Genomic DNA, 22,021 nt, shown 5'->3' on the forward strand with positions numbered 1-22,021 from the left:
AATCTCACGATCGAATCGTCGCATCGTGTAAAAAGGTTCTGAACAAAAAAAAAAAACAGAAAACTCGCTCTCTGCGGGTAAAAATATTTAATACAAAATTTGTGCGAAGAAATTTTTATTTTTCCTTGCCAGTTTTTGCTACACATGACGCGACGCATGTGCGTGCGTGCGGATAAAAAGAACACGTAGATACGGTTCGATTTGCAAAATCGATTTTAACATACCGTAAGTGCGTACGTACAGACGTATAACCTTCGGCTGGAAATAGAGCGAATGTAAAAGATCGTTGAAAAAGTTGAAACAAAAAAAAAAAAAAAAAAAAAAAAAAAAAAAGGATGAGAATAAAAATAAAAAAGAAGCGCGGAGCTATCGCGATATGAGGAGATGAGGTAATTGGAACAGATTTCTTACAGGTGTAAACCACGTTCGTACATACATGCATACGGATTATTCACGTGTACGTCGTGTATATATATATATATGTAGCTGGCAATGCAAAAAGGAGATCATTTCTTGTACAAGTTTTTTTTTTTTTTTTTTCTCTTTTTTTCCCGTTGTGTATATGTATAGAGGTACATGTACAACATAGCTCGGGGCTTTTGCTGAGCTCATTCAGTTTAGAAAATCCGTTAAAAAAAAAAGAGAGTAAAAAAAAAAATATAAGTTTGAGGGGCGTAGGGGCGGGGAAGACGTCGGACCTGTTGCGAGTCGCGATCATATCATCGATACCGTGAAATGCAGACATCTCTCGGATTAAAATTGGTTGGAATAAATTTCGCGAGTTTTTACGTATATACATATTTAGTACATAGCTATTGACGGTATGTACATAAGTTATGTGTTACGACGTAGTGTATGGAGGCTAGCACCGAATGGCGCACGAAAATTATGGATAGGATATACATTTATAGTAATCTTTTGATACGTATATAATACCATAATTTATTAGAGTATTATAAAGTTCAATACGTTTTTCAAATATCTTCAATATATTTTTTTTCCTCAAAATCGTTTGGGTACGAGTGTGTTGAGGATTCTAAATTTTTTTTTTTTTTGGATATCGCGCGATGGTTTTTTGGAGAGAGAAAAAAAAATCTTTTCGAACACGTGCCTTTTCGAATTATATACTCAATTTTATTATCGTCTTTTTTCCGCTTTATTATCTATCCGTGAAAATTAAATTCATGGTATTGTAGATGATTATCGAAACATAACGTTTTTACACGTGAATATAATCACTATTATAATGATCTATGGTTTTACTTATTTATTTATTCATTTTGTTCTATTTTAATCCAAATGAAAAGACGAGTCTGCAGCAGTTGATGACGTCATTTGAATGAGAATTTTGATATTTATCTCACAAGGAAACAGGCGAAACCGATGATATTATACGTTGGCAGATGACGAAAAGAAGGGGAAAAAAATGAAAATAGCAATTAAGAACGTAGCGATCGAAATCTCATAATTATCCAAAAGGATTTTAAAAAACCCGAAATTTATTGAGAGCTTCAGAAAATAATATATACATATATAGTCGAGGTTTCACAATGACGCGTTAATATCGTACAAGGGGCAATCGATTAAACAAAAACGCTGTATAAGAGACGGAAGTTCCTATCATTTGTATTTCGTATTTTTCTTCTCAATTTTTTTTCATCTCCAACTGCAGAGCTACACACGTAACGTACCTACACGTGTTCAGATACACGTAAAACTTCTGCTGCCGTAGTTCAATCAAACGTGATTTGATAAGGTAAATCGTTAATCAGCGTTCAGTAATTACGGAACTGTTTTATACCCTTGGCTATTCGCATTCAGACATTCGGTATGTACAGTAAAAATACATGTGAGACGATTTTTGACGCGGCCAAAAAATGAAAAGAAATTTTTCTTTCTTCCAACTCTTAAGGGTAATGTAAAGGTGCTCGTACACCGTTTGAAGGTTTACGAATTTTTCAAAATTGTCAATTATTACGTAATCACGTAATCAATTAATACAAACGTATATAATACTTATAACGGTATGTTTGGAAAGATGTGGAGCAAAGGAAATAATTCTTTCTCACACATTTTATTTCCATACATACGTCTATATAAATAAGATTTTCAAGTACGTACAGAGATTGTACTCCCATGACATTATAGGTACATATCCACGTATGTATATTATACAAGTATGTACCGTTAGGTATACGCGTTACAACTGTAATATAGGTAGTATGCATAGTATATAAAATTAGAAAAAAAAAAAACAGTTTTACATAAATTAATCAATGGATAATGAAATTAAAAAAAAAAAAAAAAAGTAAAAAACATTACACACATCCCTACGTGTAATTTGCATATGTACGGATATATTTGTTCTCTTCGTACACGCGTATATCTCACGTACATTGCACCTACAGATAGATGCATACGTATATATCAATCTATACTCATGTACACAAACGGAGTGTATGAAATACTCAGACAATTTCATTGCACTCGTATATCATTCAACTTACGTGCAATGAAACTAAACGTAACTTGGCACACACAAATGCAAGTTTGCTTTTTCTCTATCACTCAGACACGCGTACTTATAAATGTGTATATATATATATGGATATTTCTGCGACCTTGGCATGCATGCTAACTGCACGCATTGATTGCCCCACGCGTTCTGAACTGATCATGTGCACGCGGCTATACATATGTACATACATATATACATATACCATACCTATCGTCAAGAATTCAATACATATCTACGTGCAATTGATATGTCGATTTGCAACTCGGTAATAATAATAATAATAATAATAATAATAATAATAATTTTTACGTCATCGTCCAAGACGTTACTGTACCTAGATGCCTGAGGGTTGAAAAGGTGTAACCCGCACAATTCTATATACAGTACATATGTAGCCCGAAATAACGATCGAATTTTGAAAACTGTTGGATAAAAGAAGAAAGAAAAATTTCGCTTCACCCTAACGTGTTACAACTCACTCTATACATATATTTAATTAATTCATATAAATCTGCACGATTGTTGCGATGATAATTATTATTATAGAAGGTACGTCTAGAGCGCGTTGGTTGCAGAGGTCCAGGTTCGATTCCAGAAACTGAAACGTGTTCTCTGGAATGTTGTCGGGTGTGTTATCCGTGTGTAATATATGTATACGTATATAATATGCGAACCTATATATATATATATACGAGTCGCGTTTAAGAAGCTGCAAAATCCGCGAACCTGCAACAACACTCGCTCCTCTTTTTCAATCCGAAAAAAACCCCATTTGTTAACATACGTATGTATAATTTTTCATAACACACCTCGTTATAAACCCGTACGACTCGCACGCGCGTACGATATATGCGGAACGGCAAAGATAAATTTTACAAATTTTATTATCTTTTGAAAAAAAAAAAGTTTTATTTTCAATTTTTTCTTCGACTCTTGTTTTTCGGAGCGCGTGATACATTTCGCTTGAAAATTCCTTTACATAAATATATGTACATACGTACACGTAGAAGGTAGACCGCGTGTAGCCTAACACTAGCCAACGTCATCCGCGACGCGGGCCGGGACCCTCGGGACTTAACTGCAACGTCAGTCCCGTCAAGAATTTTTATTTTATTTTTGTTTTTGTTTTTTATCCTTTTCGGTTTTTCTGTTTCTTTTCTCTCGTTCCTTCGATTTTTATCTCTTCCTTTCCTCTCCTTACCTTTGAATGTATTTTTTTTTTATTTTTTTTTTCTTTTTCACTTCTCGGTGGACGTCGTCCTTTTTTCTCCCTTGAAATTCTATATTTAGCCTGCCTCCCAGGGATCTTCGACCGAGATATGGCGGGAACAAGGATCGGAACAAACCTTAAAGGTGTCTGAGGAGCGTTCGTACATTTTCTTTTATACAAATATAACTGGCACTCGATCCTTTATATAGGGTTAAACTTTTGATCATTCCTACGTCCGAGGATAACGCTTATGATATCATCGGATATAACGCATGCACGGAGATAATGTAATTTGATAACAACTCGTTATAGTGGGTAATATAAAAATTTGCATAAATCTGTATAATTTGTATAATTACAACACGTTACTTTACTTGTAATGTAACCAGTTCGCGCGTATACGTGCATATAGCCTTACCTACACACACCTGGTACGTAGCGGCCACCGCATCGCTGAGGGAAATCGATCGAACAAAGGCATTTGAAAAAAAACAATAAAGATATAAAAAAAACGAATAAAAGATGAGACGAGGCCGTCGCAAGGCTGATCGGCATTGCACAGATTTTTACATCATTTATTCCATTTATTGAAGGAAAAAAAAAATAATTCCATTCGAACGTTTTTCATCGAAACCATATTTTTTCATTTATATTTTCATTTCCACACACGCACGCACGCACACACGCGCACACGCACGCGGGATAATAATTAATAATTGAATTTATTTTCTGCTTCCAGGTACGGTGAAAAACAGAGACGTGCCGATAGTCAGGAATTGAGTGGAATACAATTACTTTCAGCGACCGCGTATCAGCTGAAAAAACCTTACCAACAATTACTCATACCAATAACCGTATTTATCGGTATGGAGCAGGCGTTTATCGGTGCTGAATTCACTCAGGTGAGAACAAAACAAGAATTGAACATCGAACGAATCACTTTTAATTTTGAAGTTTTTTTTACCTTTTTTTCTTTTTTTTCTTTTTTTTCTTTTTTTTCCTTCTTCTTTTGCGAAGTTTCGTACGTACGTACCTCGCACAATAGGTGCGGAGTGCGCGGGTAAAATATTTCGCGGTGCAGCACGAGGTGCTCTTGAAACTTTCAGTTCGGTGGACACGCCCCCTTGTATAATTAGAGAACCGGGAGTGAAACAATTTCGCCATTTATGTTAAATTGCAAAAACTATACGGCAAGATGTTCTAATAATAGTGTACGTATAGATAAAACGAGGCTGCCGTTGCTCCTGCTCCATGCTCCCGCCACTGCCGCTGCAGCTATAGTCGACTGCATTCTGCACTTTCTAATGCCGTTCGTCGCGCGTTATTTACGTACATAACTAACGTATACATATATACATATATATATATATATCTGTACGTGCACCTTATTTGTCATACCTGAACCGAACCCTTGATGCCAGAGAGTCTCTTAGGAATCTTAGAATACCTTTCGTCTTATCATATTTCGCACGGGGTGACCCGGGCCGATTCGATCAAGCTGGTTATCCCGATCCTGCTGGATAAAATCGAAGCGAAGCCAAAGTTGGTCGAATTTTGTGTATTTTCAAAATCGGTTTCTTAATTAATTTTTATTTTTATTTTTTTTGCTTCAATATTCCGCAGTTCATTATTTTCTAAGTTCTGCAGATATTGAATTGTACGACGCTCGCGTACGGGACAAAAATAATGGAATTCTTTCCTCGAAAATCTCCATGCATACGATTGTCTCTTCGACTGCAGGACGATTGATTCTGCAGCCTAGAATAGTTGGTGTACCGCGTCGTTGAAAGGGAAAAAAAGAAAGAAAAAAAAAGTAAAAAATCGCGTAGACGTTCGACGTTCGGACTTTTAATCGAATCTCTGGCCAGATGTATATATTTAATTCCATTGTAATACGATATAACACCGGATACATAGAAAAAGAAGATAAACCTTACGAAATTCTATGGAAATAAATCTCAACGTCCAGCTGCATTAGTTTCTAGTTTCTCATACTCGCAAAAATTCAGCGAATTTTTCGTTCGAATCCTTTTTCGTTATTTGTTACCTGATCCGGGTATGCCAGTAAAGTGTGTATCAAATTATAGGGTAACGTGAATCCCGAAATTTGTTTTTCGAATTATGCGACTGAAGACGGTGACTACAAATTATATCTTGTGCCCCCCCAGACTAATTATATGTATGGAGAGTATCCTTTTTTTTTCTTTTTTTTTTTTTTATAAGCGAATCATTTTTGATTCGATATTTTATAATATTCTCTCGTTGTCCCGGTGCTTATTAATCGAATCATTGCGAAATGAAAAGAAAAAATTCTCTAATCGTTGAGAATAATTATTTAAACGCGATCGAATAGTTGCAATTGTATCGCATGTAGCCGTATGTATCTCGGAATAAATAAGTGCACGATTCGATCCTCGACGTCCGTAATGGCGCCGTATAGCCGGTGGTCACGGGCAAATAAAAGAAGCAGAAAAATAAAAATAAACAGTAAAGTAAAAAGTAAAAGAAAGAAAATTTAATGTGAAAATTCTAAAAGTAGACACGTATGCACATATGTAATTACGTAAAAAGAGAAAGAATTATACGGTAGCCGGTATAAGGTAGGTAGGCATGAGGAGAGGTAGTAGTTGGTATACACACCTATGTAAGAGGAATGACGGAAATCGAGGCGTCTTATAGATAAAAACGTAGCGTTTCGCGGTGATCGCGATCGTGAGCTACTTAAAATGAGTGATTCGTCCGTAGCTAATGTCGTACGTTACACGTCGCGCACGGGTACATACCCGTACACGTTAAGGAGTTCGTCGTTCGTTCATAAGAGTAACTCACTATTTTCTTGTTCGAAATAAAATCGCATCATCGGTTCGCAAGAACTATATTACAGATACGTACGTACGTACGTACGTACCTACGCGTCTCTCTATAGCCTACTTATAAAATATATCTCATATATATATATATATATATACATTTTATACACTGCAAATAACTTGCAATTTTCCAGTCTCCGATGCAGTTAGTTTCAGCTCTTCCTTTTTCCTTTTTTTCTTTTTTTTGTCTCTTTCCTTCTCCTTCTTCTTTCTTTCTTTCTGTCTGCAATTTTCTCTTTTTATACATACTTGTCTCACTGGCGCCGGTACCCAGTGCAGGTACGTTTCTACATAACGTGTCCAGTACGCGTTCACATTGAGATATTATTCATCTGAGAATAATAAATAAATGAATGAACGAATTATGTAGATCAATTACAGCCGGTTCTTCAATAATTTTTTTTTTTCTTTTTTTTGTTTCACTTCGTTCGGAAATATTTCACCTGTAGTTACACCTATGTATGTACATACGTATGTTTATATTTAGGGCTGCCCGAGGGCTCCAATTAACAAGGAATTCCTTAAGATTGGTTGGGACTAAGAGAAGTTATTTTTAGACTCGCATCTCCGTAACGGTATCTCGTCTTTTTCTCAAACTCTTCTGCAGCATCCTGCGCGCGAGCTCGATCTCCACCGCTATACGTATACCTGTTACTTTCTATGTGTACATATATAGGCGTTATATTTATATACCCGCGCACCTGAGTATACCTATATATCTATAAATATATACAGGTACATAAGGGCGTCGAGCCGCGTACGATCAGATCCTTTTTCGTTCTATCTTTTTGTCCTCCTTCCTTCTCTCATTTTGGAGACGTCCATTTTGAAAAATTCTTGCATTCCCTCGTATCGACGCTGATAATCAATTAATCTGTCTGAGGTGATACAATTTCGCGAATAAATTTCAATCCTAACTTTGTACTTTGTACTTTTTTTCTTTTTTTTTTTTTTTAATTATTTGATTCGGCTTTTCGCGGGATGAGGAAAGTTTTGTGCAGACGTTGATACTTTTTTCATCGACTTCGTTATACGGTCGTTAATTTTATCGTTTGGATTGTTTTGCTTGATTTTAATTTAGTTTTTTTTTTTTTCCTATATATATTTATATCGATTTTTTTTTTTCTCGCCGTTGTTATTTCATACTTATACTATACCTACATGATATTGCTGCTGCTGCTGCTGCTGCACCCTGTTGTAAACGTGGTACTCTTGCGTGACGAAACGCGTTCGCGAATTACGTCATATTATAACTGCCTGATGCCAAGGACTATATAGGTATAGGTATGCCGTACATTATAATTGCTCGCCATGAAGTTGTTGTTTACAAAAGCGATCGAGCGAAAGTTTTTTATTTTAACGCGAATAAAAACCATACGAATTCTCTGCGAGGCGTTAAATAATTGAAGAAAAAAAAAAAAAAAAACTAATTCAAATCATGTGGTACAGCGACAGTCGTACACATCTCGATATATGTATTTTATTTCATATACTTTCCGATCATACGCATTGATTTTCTGCTTCTTTCGTATCGTCAAAGGACGTGTCTTTTTTATTCCTTAAAATCATTTCTCAATTTGTCAATGATGAGCCCTTGAAGAGGCACGTTACATGATTATTTCATTGAAGATGCGCGCTGCCGATCAATTCACCTTGACGGAATCTTAATGTTATCATTATCATCGTCATTGTTGTTATTAATAATAATTATCACGGCATATAAGTTTATCGCCACGCGCGAATAAATCCGGTATAATACCTATACGACGCGGTCGAAAATTATACCGCGATGTGCGCAATTTGTTTGTTTTTTTTTTCTTTTCGTACCCCCTGTTCTTCCTCCTCTTCGACTTCTTTATTGTTTTTTTTTTTTTCTGTTTCTTCTAATTATCATCCATATTCGCGACCGACCAAGTGAACCGACGTTTCCTTGATTACGGTCAGGATATAATTGTAGGTATTATATAACTTAATCTTCTCGAAAGGAAATAATGGAAGAAAAAAAAAAAAAAAAAATCAAAATAGAGAGAAGACAATATCAAAAAAAAAGAGGGAGAAAGAAAAATAAAATTATCGAAACTTTTGAGAAAAATGGGGAAATTCCTTGATTTTTAAGTGACTTATATTTTTGCGTTAATTTTTACTCTTCACATTGCATTGAATTGAATTATTTTTCTAATTTAAAAATTTCCATCCGATGTTTCAGGCGTACATCTCCTGCGCACTAGGTGTTCACAAAGTTGGTTACGTGATGATGTGTTTCGGCGTTGTTAACGCGGCGTGTTCCCTGTTGTTCGGTTCGGTGATGAAATTCGTAGGAAGACAACCCCTGATGGCCTTAGGTGGTGTCGTTCACGCGGCGTTAATCGGCGTACTCCTGGTGTGGAGACCGCATCCCGACAATTCTTACATATTTTACACGCTCTCGGGTCTATGGGGAGTCGGCGACGCCGTATGGCAGACGCAGGTTAACGGTGAGTTTTCATATTGTATGATATCACTGATTATTTGAAGAGAAAAAAAAAGGAGAATATTTATGCAATAAAGGTATAGTCCGGAATCTGGAGGTTGTTATTGATTATCATCGTTATTATTCAACTTTACATAGGCTGCACTCTAATTCGTGAAATCGTATTTATCCTTCTTCTTTTTGTCATTCGGTAGTCAGTTATGTGTATAGAATGTAAGTTACAGTTTGACAAAACTTTCTAAACGTCAGTCAACAATCGATAATGTATAATATTAGAGTAATCTGTATAGACACTGTACCGTGCAGCCACGTTATACATATACATATTCGTCGTACATAAAATCACCGTTTTATCTATCTCTACTATTATAATAGATATACCATACGTTTATTACATACTCGCGAATAATTAATCAAAACAAAGGATCGAACGGATCGCAAGGCTATACTCTACCGGTATGTACGTACGTTATTTATACCTGCTTATTGCGTTGCAAAAAATTCGTATCGCACATGAAATTAGTTTTTTCCGGATGTAAATGTTCAATGAACGCGATTACCGCATGGATATTATACTTTGGCGTATGTGGAACTAGAAGAAGTAGAAAAAAGTTTATCTATTTATTTATTCTTGCTGTGGACAGTCGGTCAAAAATTTGATACGTGTACTAATAGGTGTACATAGGAAGGATATTGCATAACTGCCATGTTTCACTTGAATTTTTCTCCATAGTGTACGTACGTACCTATGTGAGTATAATCGTACGGTTATGTTACGTACGTAGGTACGTGAAATAATCTGAACATACGCATTACCTGTATTATAGTTTTTCCGTAAGGTATTACAGGTATGGGTTCCGTACATATATGTACGTATAATGTACATAATACGAGCGATTATACATAGGATCGGCTATTGTGATACCCGTTTAATTTATACATAGAAAATTTCATTCATAACAATGTCTGTGACGCGTTTCGTATGCATATATCTTCGAATCTATTAATATCATCGATAAACGATCGAATGTCAGTCTTTTTTTCACACCTACGCGTTTACTACTGGCACTACCTATACGCTACGTAAATGGCGAATGGCTACCTACTTATGTAGTGTAAAATTATCCTCTTACTATTTTACAATCGCTTGGATGGATTATTTTCAATTTTCTCTCGAATATTTGGACGCCTGGTGAATCGCAACCCGTTTCATCGGACTTGCACGGTATGCAATTCAAGTTCACGATTACTTTCGTGATTATTTTACTTTCATAATTTTTTTTATTGATATTAGCTAATTTATTCGTTGATTTTTTCTTTCATATTTTACAATCAACCCACGAACGCGAATCAATTAAAATTATGATTATCCAAACTGCATTCACTAGAAATACATGAAACGTGTAACTTGGATCTGGAGTACAGACAGAGTAATTATTACCTAATTAATAGAAGCGATCGAGTATTATTATCAGTATTATCATTTTTTCGGATCTTTCTTCGTTTCAACGAACGTGTATAACTAATATTTATATTGTAATCAGGTCGACCTCGTTATCAGGTAACAGCGTTTGAAATTTGTCGATACGTTATTTTTTTTTCTCCCCCAAAACTGTATCGATTTTGTTCATATATTAAATCGTGTCGACGATGACGCATAACGTCACGATTTAACGATCGTATCCTCCAGTTATTTACGTACAGTAGTAGATCATAATTTTTGCGAGACACGTTTTTGCCATGAATATATATTCGCAACGCTTCGATAATTATAATCGTGCAAATTATTATTACTACCTTCAATAATATCGCTATATTTTTTGTTACTCTATATCGACTCCTTTTATTAATTTAGGTACGAAAAGAAAAGAATTATACCCAGTTCTCCTACGTAGATTCTTTAATTTGTATGTCCGAATCGATGAGCGATCTCATCACTTTAATTTTGTGTTTGTTCCGTTTTCTTTTTCGTTTTTCACTTTTTAATGATCATTCATAATTATTCACGAATAACCGAGGTATTAATAATATAGTTAATAATAATTATTTTTGAATAACCATGTTTGTTTCGGTCAATTTAGTTCGTATAACCCCCGAAGCTAATTGCCTCTAATTAACATAAATCTTTACAACCATATAACGTATGTACTGCACATACGTATATGTATATTAATAATAACAAATATATATTTTTCACGTGACGAAAATAAATTTCAAACAAAAAAAGCCAAAGAGAAAATTTTTCTAAATTATAGAATATACCGTTTGTGTCCAAAATTTTTTACGCGTGTTTTACTTTTTCAATATACGTACATATGATATTGATTAACGATCGATTAGAATTCGTTCATTATGATTGATTTTAATTAAATTCGTTGTCTCGCCTTTTATTTCAGGTCTTTACGGAACGTTGTTCAGGCGTAACAAGGAGGCGGCATTTTCAAATTACCGGCTCTGGGAGAGCGCCGGTTTCGTGGTTGCATATGCGTACAGTACGCATCTTTGCGCCCGTATGAAATTATACGTTATGCTAACCGTGTTAATACTAGGTGTTGTCGGTTACGTCATCGTTGAATTACTTCATAGGCGTAAGCAAAAGAGACGTAAGGCTATCGCCGAAGATCCAAAATCCGCTCAAGCCGAAGCTAACAAACCAGAAGAAACTGACGACGAAAAAGACGATATAGATGACGATATAATAATCACCCATCTCTAAAAATTACCTATACATATATATATATATACATATACATACATCATTACGTGAAAAAATTAAAAAAGAAAATAAAAAAATTCAACAAAAAAAAAAACAACAAAATAAAAAACGAAATAAAATGAAATAAATAATTTAAACAATCATGAATTAATAAATACACACAATATCTATTATCATCGCTATTATTATTATTATTATTATTATTATTATTATTAGTATCATTAATATTATTAACGATAAAGTTATTATTATTGAATAATTGTATCAACAGGGTCATCCGCCGATTATATGAAATGTGCGCGCATTAATCAAACACGTATCACTGTCCGTATGGGATATATAATTGTTTTCTCTTTTTTCTATATGAGAAACAGAAAAGAAGAAATGATCACGAATGTATATAGGTATTATACACATGGCTCTTAATTGATGATAGAAATCTAATTATCAATCGTTATTCATAAATATGTGAAACGATGATTCAGTTGATGACAGGTATATAGTTGTTGTAAATTGAATCTGCCCTTTGCACAATGGATTGTAAATTTTGGAGAAATTGTTCCGTGGGAAAAATTTTAAACGATCGTTTTATACTTGAGAAGAACGTTCGATTGTCGTCGACACAGATCGTTCGCATGGAATGAACGATTGAAAAACTCGGGAGCGATCGTTACGCATTGTGAATTTTTTTTTCTTTTCTCTTTTTCATTCTTTGATAATTACTCATTCTCATTAGTTTAGATAATCGAAAGAAAAAAAAGAAGAAGAAAAAAAAGAGCTGTTGAAATATGAATTTTATGTAATAACGATTATGATGAGATACACATAGAACAAGTGCAATACCGTATATATAGTATACAATGTACGATATCATATATAAATATGTAGATTTGACGTTGAACGCGTGTGTGCGAAACGGGAAGAAAGGAAACAAAAAAATGTGTTAATAACGACGAACGTGTATGAACTATATCGTAAAATTCATGAGCATGAATACTCGTAATATTAGAGAAAAGAATAGAAAAAGGAAGAGAGAATAAGAAAAAAAAAATATGGATATACATATCCGAAGACAATAAATAGCGAAAGAATATATCTATAAAATATAAACGTACAAATATATAAACGCGAACGCATATCCACCATTTTGAATATATGTATGTAATTTTATTAATTCTTTCTTTATACGAAATCTCTTTCTCTTCATCTCTGCATATATATGTTTATAGACGCGTTGAAAGTAGAACCGGTGGAATAATCCATGGTAAATAAATTAACAAAAAGAAAGAGAAAAAAAGAACGAACTTTTACGTACTCTACGCGCGTGCGATTTTATATATCGAGGTCACTGATTTGATTTTGGAACAACCGGGAGAACTTCGTATGTAACGTGCGTTGTTAATATACATATGTATATAATTCGTATACTATAATATATTTTATTATACGGACACGTCCTCTTCTAAATGTTCTTTCGCACAAAGACGTTGAAGAGGAAAAAAGGATTGGCAGCTATTTTAAACGAACATACATGTATTTATATATATATATATGTACACGTTTATATGTACGTACCTGTATATTCGCATAACGTTAAGAGCAACGCGGAAGCTGCGAGTATCCTTTACACACACATACATCAATATATATACACACATGTAACCTATTCAAAGATCGGCGGCATCGGCATCGCCATCGCCATCAACGTCGCGGAGGTTGAAAGCGCGTGACCTTCACGTGGACCAGAATTGAGCCCGGAGGCTGCCCGTGTTGTACGAACGGAAATTGTTGTTTCAAACTGAGATCCTCCGATGGAGAGCTCGATGTGGTTAGTCGCAAATATTTATTCATTTTTATTTTTGCCAAATCCTCGTTCCTGTTATCCCTCCCTCCTCTCATCTCTGGTCGCTATCGACCACGGAGTGACGAAGAGATGATGAGGCGGAGAGGAAAGACAGGGATTGGATTCAAAAATACAAATATACATGCTCGTGTACATGACTAGATAAAATGAAGGAATTGTCATCGCGAAATTATCATATAGTGTGTAGTAGTTATTCAGCCCGAATGAATAATTAACGGTTATAGTAATATCGCGCTAACTTCTCGCTATATATACGCGAAGTAGTTCCTTCTTTTTAGTTTTTCTTTTTTTTTTCTGTTTCTTTTGCTCTTTGGAAATCGTTAGGTGGAAGGTAGCGTAACTGAATAAAACAGATCCGGGTATGGTTGGAGAAGAGAAAAACGAAGAACAGGAGATAGATGGATAGATTGACGGTGATTGAACGATCAATCTATCTATCTTCCATGCCGCGGTATATTTTGAGTCCGTATGAAATAGTTTTTTTTTTCCTCTCCTCGCTCGTTCTTCACTTATTTGAGGAATAAAAAATGGACAATGAATTGGAAAAGCAGAGGGAAACGGAAAATAAAATCTTTGCACACATTTTCATCTTCTTTATATATAAATTGCAATCAATTTGTCGTTATGTTGTATTATTTTCAACACGTTTGCCATTCGAAATACACGACATATGAAGATGTACATTCACGTAGCGTTAGAATCCATTGAACAATGTCACATGGGTAATGAAACGATGAGAATAAAAAAGGTTAAAAAATCGATTGAAAAAGTTGTACAGGTATAACGAGGAGCGGCATAAGTATACACGTGGCGATCAGCTGTAAACGCATTCCTTTTTCTCAGTAATTCAAGAAAACTATAATATAATTACTCTTTATATAATGTTACGAAATATAAATGCATGTACACGTATAGCGATAGGGATACAACATATACATGCATTTCCACCTCACTCGTTGTATTTTCTGTCCGAGAGATTCCGATTATTTTCTCTATTGTTGCACTCGATCTAGATCAATCCAATTTATGCAACTCGCACCGCCCCGTGGAACAAAGAGAAAAGAAACACTCGTATTATTATAATATAGATATATGCGTTAAAGAGAGAGAGAGAGAGATAATTACGTGTCGGAATATGTGGCAGATAACTTTATTACATTCCAGAACCGGTGCAAACTCATTGCAGCATTTTTTTCATCTCCATAATCTCTGTTTAATTTTGTTTTAATCGATTTATTTATGTAAATTTTATTATTTCTCGATTATTTCAATTGTATATTTTTTTATATTCTGTCCATTCCATTATCGTGTTGTTTTTAGTTTTATCAATTGACAATAAATTTTATATTTCGTCGATTGTTGAACCGATTCGATCGAATTCATCGGCGGGAGAAAAGAGAGAAATGGGTGATTTAAAAGGAAGAAAAAACTTAGAAAAAGAAATAATTATTCTTTCTAACGCATAATCATATCTGCGACGTGTTCTGACCGTGAATTTGATTGAACTTTGATTTTTCTTTGCTTTTCTGTGATTGAAATTTCACCCCATGCCCTGATGCAGTTTATGGAATATTGTTGAAAAATCTATGAATAACGATCATTTTATTTTTTGAATCATTATAAACGGATTATTCATTAGACAAAAAAATGAAGAGAAAGGGGAAACTGATGAGTTGATTAAAAACTGATCAACTAACTCAGTTAATTATTGAAATTCAGATAGTCAAATTTTGATAAAAATTCATTATCTTTCTACCCACAGCTAACGGTCGATTCGTTAACAATAGAATTGGAAAGTAATTGGAAATAGTAAATGAATGGTGATCATTTGTACAGACTAATTGTCGGATTTTCTTGGCAGCACAATTTTGGAAATTGTATTTGTATAATATAAATGAATAAATGAATGAATAAACCATTAAACAAATAAATAATACGAGTTTATCCGACATATTGTTGAACTCTCCCTTCTTGCGATCGTTTATATTGTGAATAAGTCTATCAACATTGATAATATTGTTATTACTGTCATCGTTATTATTATTATTGTTAATATCGTCATCACCACCGATATGAATATTCTTGTTACGACTATCTTTATGCACGCACCGATGTGTGAGGAGAGAAAAGGAGAAGAAAGGAAACGAAATTTAATTTTTGCGATATCCATTTCGAGCGGTGCGACCGAGAGATATATGATGAAAAATGTCCACATTCACTTACTTACTTATCAGATGTATAATTATACATGTTTACCCGTAAAGATTTTTTTTCAATCATTTTTGTTCTAATCATTTTTTTCCATTATTATTTTACATTACGATTCAATCCTGAGTGATGATACCATAGCTCGATTGAAGAAGGGTAGGAAAAAGGGAGATGATATCGTATCATACCTATACTTCATGATTTGGTTCGCATCATTGCGGGTCTTATGATATAAGATTTGTACAGTACATAACGCATATAGTATGCCTTTACAAATAATGTAAGAGAATCTAGATAACACCAGCATTGTTATTATTATTATTTTATTATTATAATGATTATTCTTTGTCACCAGAATATTATTATCGATGTTATTATTGTTAGTGTTAATTAATGAACATTAATATTGTTATTACACTTGTTAGAATTATTATCATTACCACGTAACAATGCCTCTTAGCGAATATTAGACGAATATCATTTGAATAAATGGTAAAAGAAGTAAATACACCTTTCAGGTGATATTATTTGAACCCTATTTTCTCGGGACAAATTTTCTCTTCCGAAGAAATGTCCTCAACCTCATCATTCTCGAATAGAGCCCCTCCGATCGTCAGGGTCTCAACCTGAATTGGGGAGAAAAAAAATTGCGCGAACAATTCGTCGATCCTTCTATTCCGAAGCAACGGCAGTATCGTCGCAACAGCCGAAGCGACGACGTCGTCAGGAGCGACATCGATGGCAGCGTGCATATCCTTTGAGAAAAGAAGAAAGGAGCTAGCGAGGCGAAAGAGAGAGTCATGCATCGGGGTGAGGATTAGTACGCACTTGCCGCTGCGCCATAATTCTCGGTTTTGTCGAAGTTCTTCCAGTCGCGTTTCGAACGTATCATTGTCAGGAAGGAACGTCTTCCGAATCCTTTTGAGTTCAGCTTCCAGTTTTAATTGAGTAATAACTCGGGAAGTAGTGTTCGATTTGATCCACATATTTTGGAGAGGTGCTTAATAATCAGAAGCTACCGGAGGACCTATGTCATTGGGAATTTCGTGGATTCCGGAACTAGGGAATTTTCCCATAATTTTCATAATTTCAGAATGTTTGTAATAAGATCGAAAGCATCTGTCTGATCTGTCTGATTTGCATTCCTATAGACTAACAATGATTGCATTCGAAAAGCAAGCTAGAATCAACATTCTACGAAACTGCAGATCAAGTTATCTCCAATTGATCGATTGAAGAAGTGAAAAACAAGGATATCTCGAAAGGATTTGATGATAGATTTATAATCTGCAACTGAAATTCACGATCCCGGATTTCTTCCTAATTATTTCCTGATTTTTTCCAAGTGTTTCCAATTTTTTTTAATTCTTTCAAATTTTTCAAATCATTTTTTGAATGTGCCGCCCCTGGGTGGTGCGGGCCCTTGTAATTAATTGTACGGCCCTATTTTTGAGTCCCGCCCATTTTCTCTGAGCTCTGCCCACCGCGAGTACAGCTAGCGCCATGTGGCGGAATTTCAGTGAACTAACCCCTATAAAATTCACAAGGGGTAACCCACCGCGAGTACAGCTAGCGCCATGTGGCGGAATTTTCGTGAACTAAAATCTCAGGTTTCTTGCCCCTTGACGTCAGGCAATGTGTTGCGTGAAAGAGATGTATTTCATGGTCAATAATTTTCCGGTTTCGGAAAAAAGCAAAAGTTTTGACCCTTCTTCGTGCATCAAAAACGCGAAAGTTTTGACCCTCCTTGCAGCAAAACCTAAAAATTATTGACCACTTTCCAAGCAAAAAAACGCGAAAGTTTTGACCCTTCTTCAACCAGAACCGGGAAACTATTGACCACGAAATACATCTCTTTCACGCAACGCATTGCCTGACGTCAAGGGGCAAGAAACCTGGGATTCTAGTTCACAAAAATTCCGCCACATGGCGCTAGCTGTACTCGTGGTAGGCGGAGCCGAGAGAAATAGTGGTCAATACTTTTCCGGTTCTGCTCGGAGGAGGGTCAAAACTTTCGCGTTTTACTCGGGAAAGTGGTCAATACTTTTCAGGTTTCGCTGCAAAGAGGGTCAAAACTTTCGCGTTTTTATTGCACGAAGAAGGGTCAAAACTTTTGCTTTTTTCCGAAACCGGAAAAGTATTGACCACGAAATACATCTCTTTCACGCAACACATTGCCTGACGTCAAGGGGCAAGAAACCTGAGATTTTAGTTCACGAAAATTCCGCCACATGGCGCTAGCTGTACTCGCGGTAGGCGGAGCCGAGAGAAATGGTGGTCAATACTTTTCCGGTTTTGCTCGAAGGAGGGTCAAAACTTTCGCGTTTTCTAGAAGTTAGTTCACCAAAAATCCGCCACATGGCGCTAGCTGTACTCGCGGTAGGCGGAGCTTGAAGAAAATGGCGGCACCCAGAGAAATGCGTGGAAAATTCGCATAATTGATTAAGAAATCGGAAAAAATCGGAAAAAATCAGAAAAAATCGAAAGAAATCGGAGAAAATCGGAAAAGATTGAAAAAAATTGAGAAAAATTGCTTTTTTGTTTAAAAAGAGAATTGAGCTCTTAGGATTAGGCATAGACCATAATTGTAGTCGCCACAGCAAAACGAGTTAAAGGTGGGTAGGGTGTTGTATGGAAAAAACAGTGTCTTTTATGTAAAATATAAGCACGATCTTTATTTTGGCTTGAGATTATTATTTCGTACACAAGGATGCTCGAATCAACAAAGGAGACTGCAGCGATGAAGTTGTACTGGAGGAAGAATAACCACCTCCACTTTAACTCGAAGATTTGATTCGCAGAGTCCTTAGCGGAGGATGATCAACCAATTTCTGTGTATGTAACTTCGCTTGCACGTCCTCAGTTGCCTGTCAGGGGCCAGGAAAGATGCGACGAAGCCAATCATCATACATGCAGAGTGGATAATTGCTCTAATTAAGTTATTATATGGGTTGAATCGTACTGTGTGCATATTTTCTTTATAACTATGAAATCATTATTTTGATGTGACTATTGAAAGTTATATTGTAATAACGAAGCAATGAATATATCTGTAGAAATGAATCCCGAACATGTATGACGATGTACAAACATGTATTTGTGACCTTTAATTTATCAATATATCTGACGACTTTGAGTACAAGATTGTTCGAATACCATCAATCCCACCCCTACACGCCAAATCCACTAATATCCTAGTATCATTGAGAGAGAAACTGATTCCTTGCAAGACTCAGCATATGCCTGCATGTGCATTCAGTCATTCGTTCATGCTTTCACTCGAACCGGAAGAGATAATGCAAAGCTCTAGAATACCGGCCCTGAAAATTAGAAGTTGGCCGAAAAGTGAAGATTTGTATCAGGAGAAGAGGAAACCCGAGGAGGTGGTCCGAAACTTAGTGCCTTATCATGTGCATGCATTCAATCCTCCATGATTCTTTCGAGTCTGATAGAGAAAGCGACTGATTCTTTGCAGAACAGACCATAAGCCTGCCCATGTATTTATTAATTTCAATGAATCGTAGACACAAGAGAGAAAGAATGATTACTAGCTTGAGAACAGCGTTTCCGGAGTTTACAATTGAGGCCAAGAAATTTTATGAGTATCAGGAGAACAGAAAACCGAGGAGGTATTTCGGAATTCTAAATTTTAGCCGAAAAATTTCCTGGGTATCAGGAGAACAGGATACCCGAGAAGGTATTCCGAGACCGGGTGCCTGATCCTGTGTATGCATCCGTTCCTCTGTATAGAATCTCTTCTAGAATTTTATTTTTTTTTTTGGTATCAGGAGAACAGAAAACCGAGGAGGTATTTCGGAATTTTAAATTTTAGCCGAAAAATTTCCTAGGTATCAGGAGAACAGGATACCCGAGGAGGTATTCCGAGACCGGGTGCCTGATCCTGTGTATGCATTTGTTCCTCTGTATAGAATCTCTTTTAGAATTTTTTTTTTTTTGGTATCAGGAGAACAGAAAACCGAGGAGGTATTTCGGAATTCTAAATTTTAGCCGAAAAAATTTCCTGGGTATCAGGAGAACAGGATACCCGAGGAGGTATTCCGAGACCGGGTGCCTGATCCTGTGTATGCATTCGTTCCTTCGTATAAAATCTCTTTTAGAATTTTTTTTTTTTTTAGTATCAGGAGAACAGAAAACCGAAGAGGTATTTCGGAATTCTAAATTTTAGCCGAAAAATTTCCTAGGTATCAGGAGAACAGGATACCCGAGGAGGTATTCCGAGACCGAGTGCCTGATCCTGTGTATGCATTCGTTCCTTCGTATAGAATCTCTTTTAGAATTTTTTTTTTTTCGGTATCAGGAGAACAGAAAACCGAGGAAGTATTTCGGAATTCTAAATTTTAGCTGAAAAATTTCCTGGGTATCAGGAGAACAGAATACCCGAGGAGGTATTCCGAGACCGGGTGCCTGATCCTGTGTATGCATTCGTTCCTTCGTATAAAATCTCTTTTAGAATTTTTTTTTTTCTTGGTATCGGGAGAACAGAAAACCGAGGAGGTATTTCGAAATTCTGAATTTTAGCCGAAAAATTTCCTGGGTATCAGGAGAACAGGATACCCGAGGAGGTATTCCGAGACCGGGTGCCTGATCCTGTGTATGCATTCGTTCCTTCGTATAGAATCTCTTTTAGAATTTTTTTTTTTTTTTGGTATCAGGAGAACAGAAAACCGAGGAGGTATTTCGGAATTCTAAATTTTAGCCGAAAAATTTCCTGGGTATCAGGAGAACAGGATACCCGAGGAGGTATTCCGAGACCGGGTGCCTGATCCTGTGTATGCATCCGTTCCTCTGTATAGAATCTCTTCTGGAATTTTTTTTTTTTTTTGGTATCAGGAGAACAGAAAACCGAGGAGGTATTTCGGAATTCTGAATTTTAGCCGAAAAATTTCCTAGGTATCAGGAGAACAGGATACCCGAGGAGGTATTCCGAGACCGGGTGCCTGATCCTGTGTAGGCATTCGTTCCTTCGTATAGAATCTCTTCTAGAATTTTTTTTTTTTTTTGGTATCAGGAGAACAGAAAACCGAGGAGGTATTTCGAAATTCTAAATTTTAGCCGAAAAATTCCCTGGGTATCAGGAGAACAGAATACCCGAGGAGGTATTCCGAGACCGGGTGCCTGATCCTGTGTATGCATTCGTTCCTCTGTATAGAATCTCTTCTAAAATTTTTTTTTTTTTTGGTATCAGGAGAATAGAAAACCGAGGAGGTATTTCGGAGTTCTAAATTTCAGCCGAAAAATTTCCTGGGTATCAGGAGAACAGGATACCCGAGGAGGTATTCCGAGACCGGGTGCCTGCTCCTGTGTATGCATTCGTTCCTCTGTATAGAATCTCTTCTAGAATTTTTTTTTTTTTTGGTATCAGGAGAACAGAAAACCGAGGAGGTATTTCGGAATTCTAAATTTTAGCCGAAAAATTCCCTAGGTATCAGGAGAACAGGATACCCGAGGAGGTATTCCGAGACCGGGTGCCTGATCCTGTGTATGCATTCGTTCCTCTGTATAGAATCTCTTTTAGAATTTTTTTTTTTTTGGTATCAGGAGAACAGAAAACCGAGGAGGTATTTCGAAATTCTAAATTTTAGCCGAAAAATTCCCTGGGTATCAGGAGAACAGGATACCCGAGGAGGTATTCCGGGACCGGGTGCCTGATCCTGTGTATGCATTCGTTCCTCTGTATAGAATCTCTTTTAGAATTTTTTTTTTTTGTTGGTATCAGGAGAACAGAAAACCGAGGAGGTATTTCGGAATTCTAAATTTCAGCCGAAAAATTTCCTGGGTATCAGGAGAACAGGATACCCGAGGAGGTATTCCGAGACCGGGTGCCTGCTCCTGTGTATGCATTCGTTCCTCTGTATAGAATCTCTTCTAGAATTTTTTTTTTTTTTGGTATCAGGAGAACAGAAAACCGAGGAGGTATTTCGGAATTCTGAATTTTAGCCGAAAAATTCCCTAGGTATCAGGAGAACAGGATACCCGAGGAGGTATTCCGAGACCGGGTGCCTGCTCCTGTGTATGCATTCGTTCCTCTGTATAGAATCTCTTCTAGAATTTTTTTTTTTTTTGGGATCAGGAGAACAGAAAACCGAGGAGGTATTTCGGAATTCTAAATTTTAGCCGAAAAATTCCCTAGGTATCAGGAGAACA

The 22,021-nt window shown here is 36.1% G+C and overlaps 1 protein-coding gene and 1 long non-coding RNA gene across 3 annotated transcripts in view; both read left to right on the plus strand.

Moving 5' to 3' along the window:
* Positions 1-16,366, plus strand: part of LOC105685003 (UNC93-like protein) — a 51,382-nt gene extending 35,016 nt beyond the window's left edge. For both annotated transcript variants that reach the window (XM_048659731.1, XM_012398789.4), the window contains 3 exons: positions 4,468-4,630; positions 8,805-9,072; positions 11,465-16,366. In XM_048659731.1, the coding sequence (XP_048515688.1) occupies positions 4,468-4,630; positions 8,805-9,072; positions 11,465-11,784 (751 nt within the window). In that variant the 3' untranslated portion in view covers positions 11,785-16,366. The remainder of the gene's footprint in view (positions 1-4,467; positions 4,631-8,804; positions 9,073-11,464) is intronic.
* Positions 16,367-17,995: 1,629 nt separating this feature from the next.
* On the plus strand, positions 17,996-19,000 carry LOC125502079. The gene is made up of 2 exons (XR_007279897.1): positions 17,996-18,471; positions 18,566-19,000. It is a non-coding gene; the product is annotated as an uncharacterized LOC125502079 (long non-coding RNA).
* The last annotated feature ends 3,021 nt before the right edge of the window (positions 19,001-22,021 follow it).

The sequence above is a fragment of the Athalia rosae genome, chromosome 8, assembly GCF_917208135.1.
Source record: "Athalia rosae chromosome 8, iyAthRosa1.1, whole genome shotgun sequence".
Lineage (NCBI taxonomy): Eukaryota > Metazoa > Arthropoda > Insecta > Hymenoptera > Athaliidae > Athalia > Athalia rosae.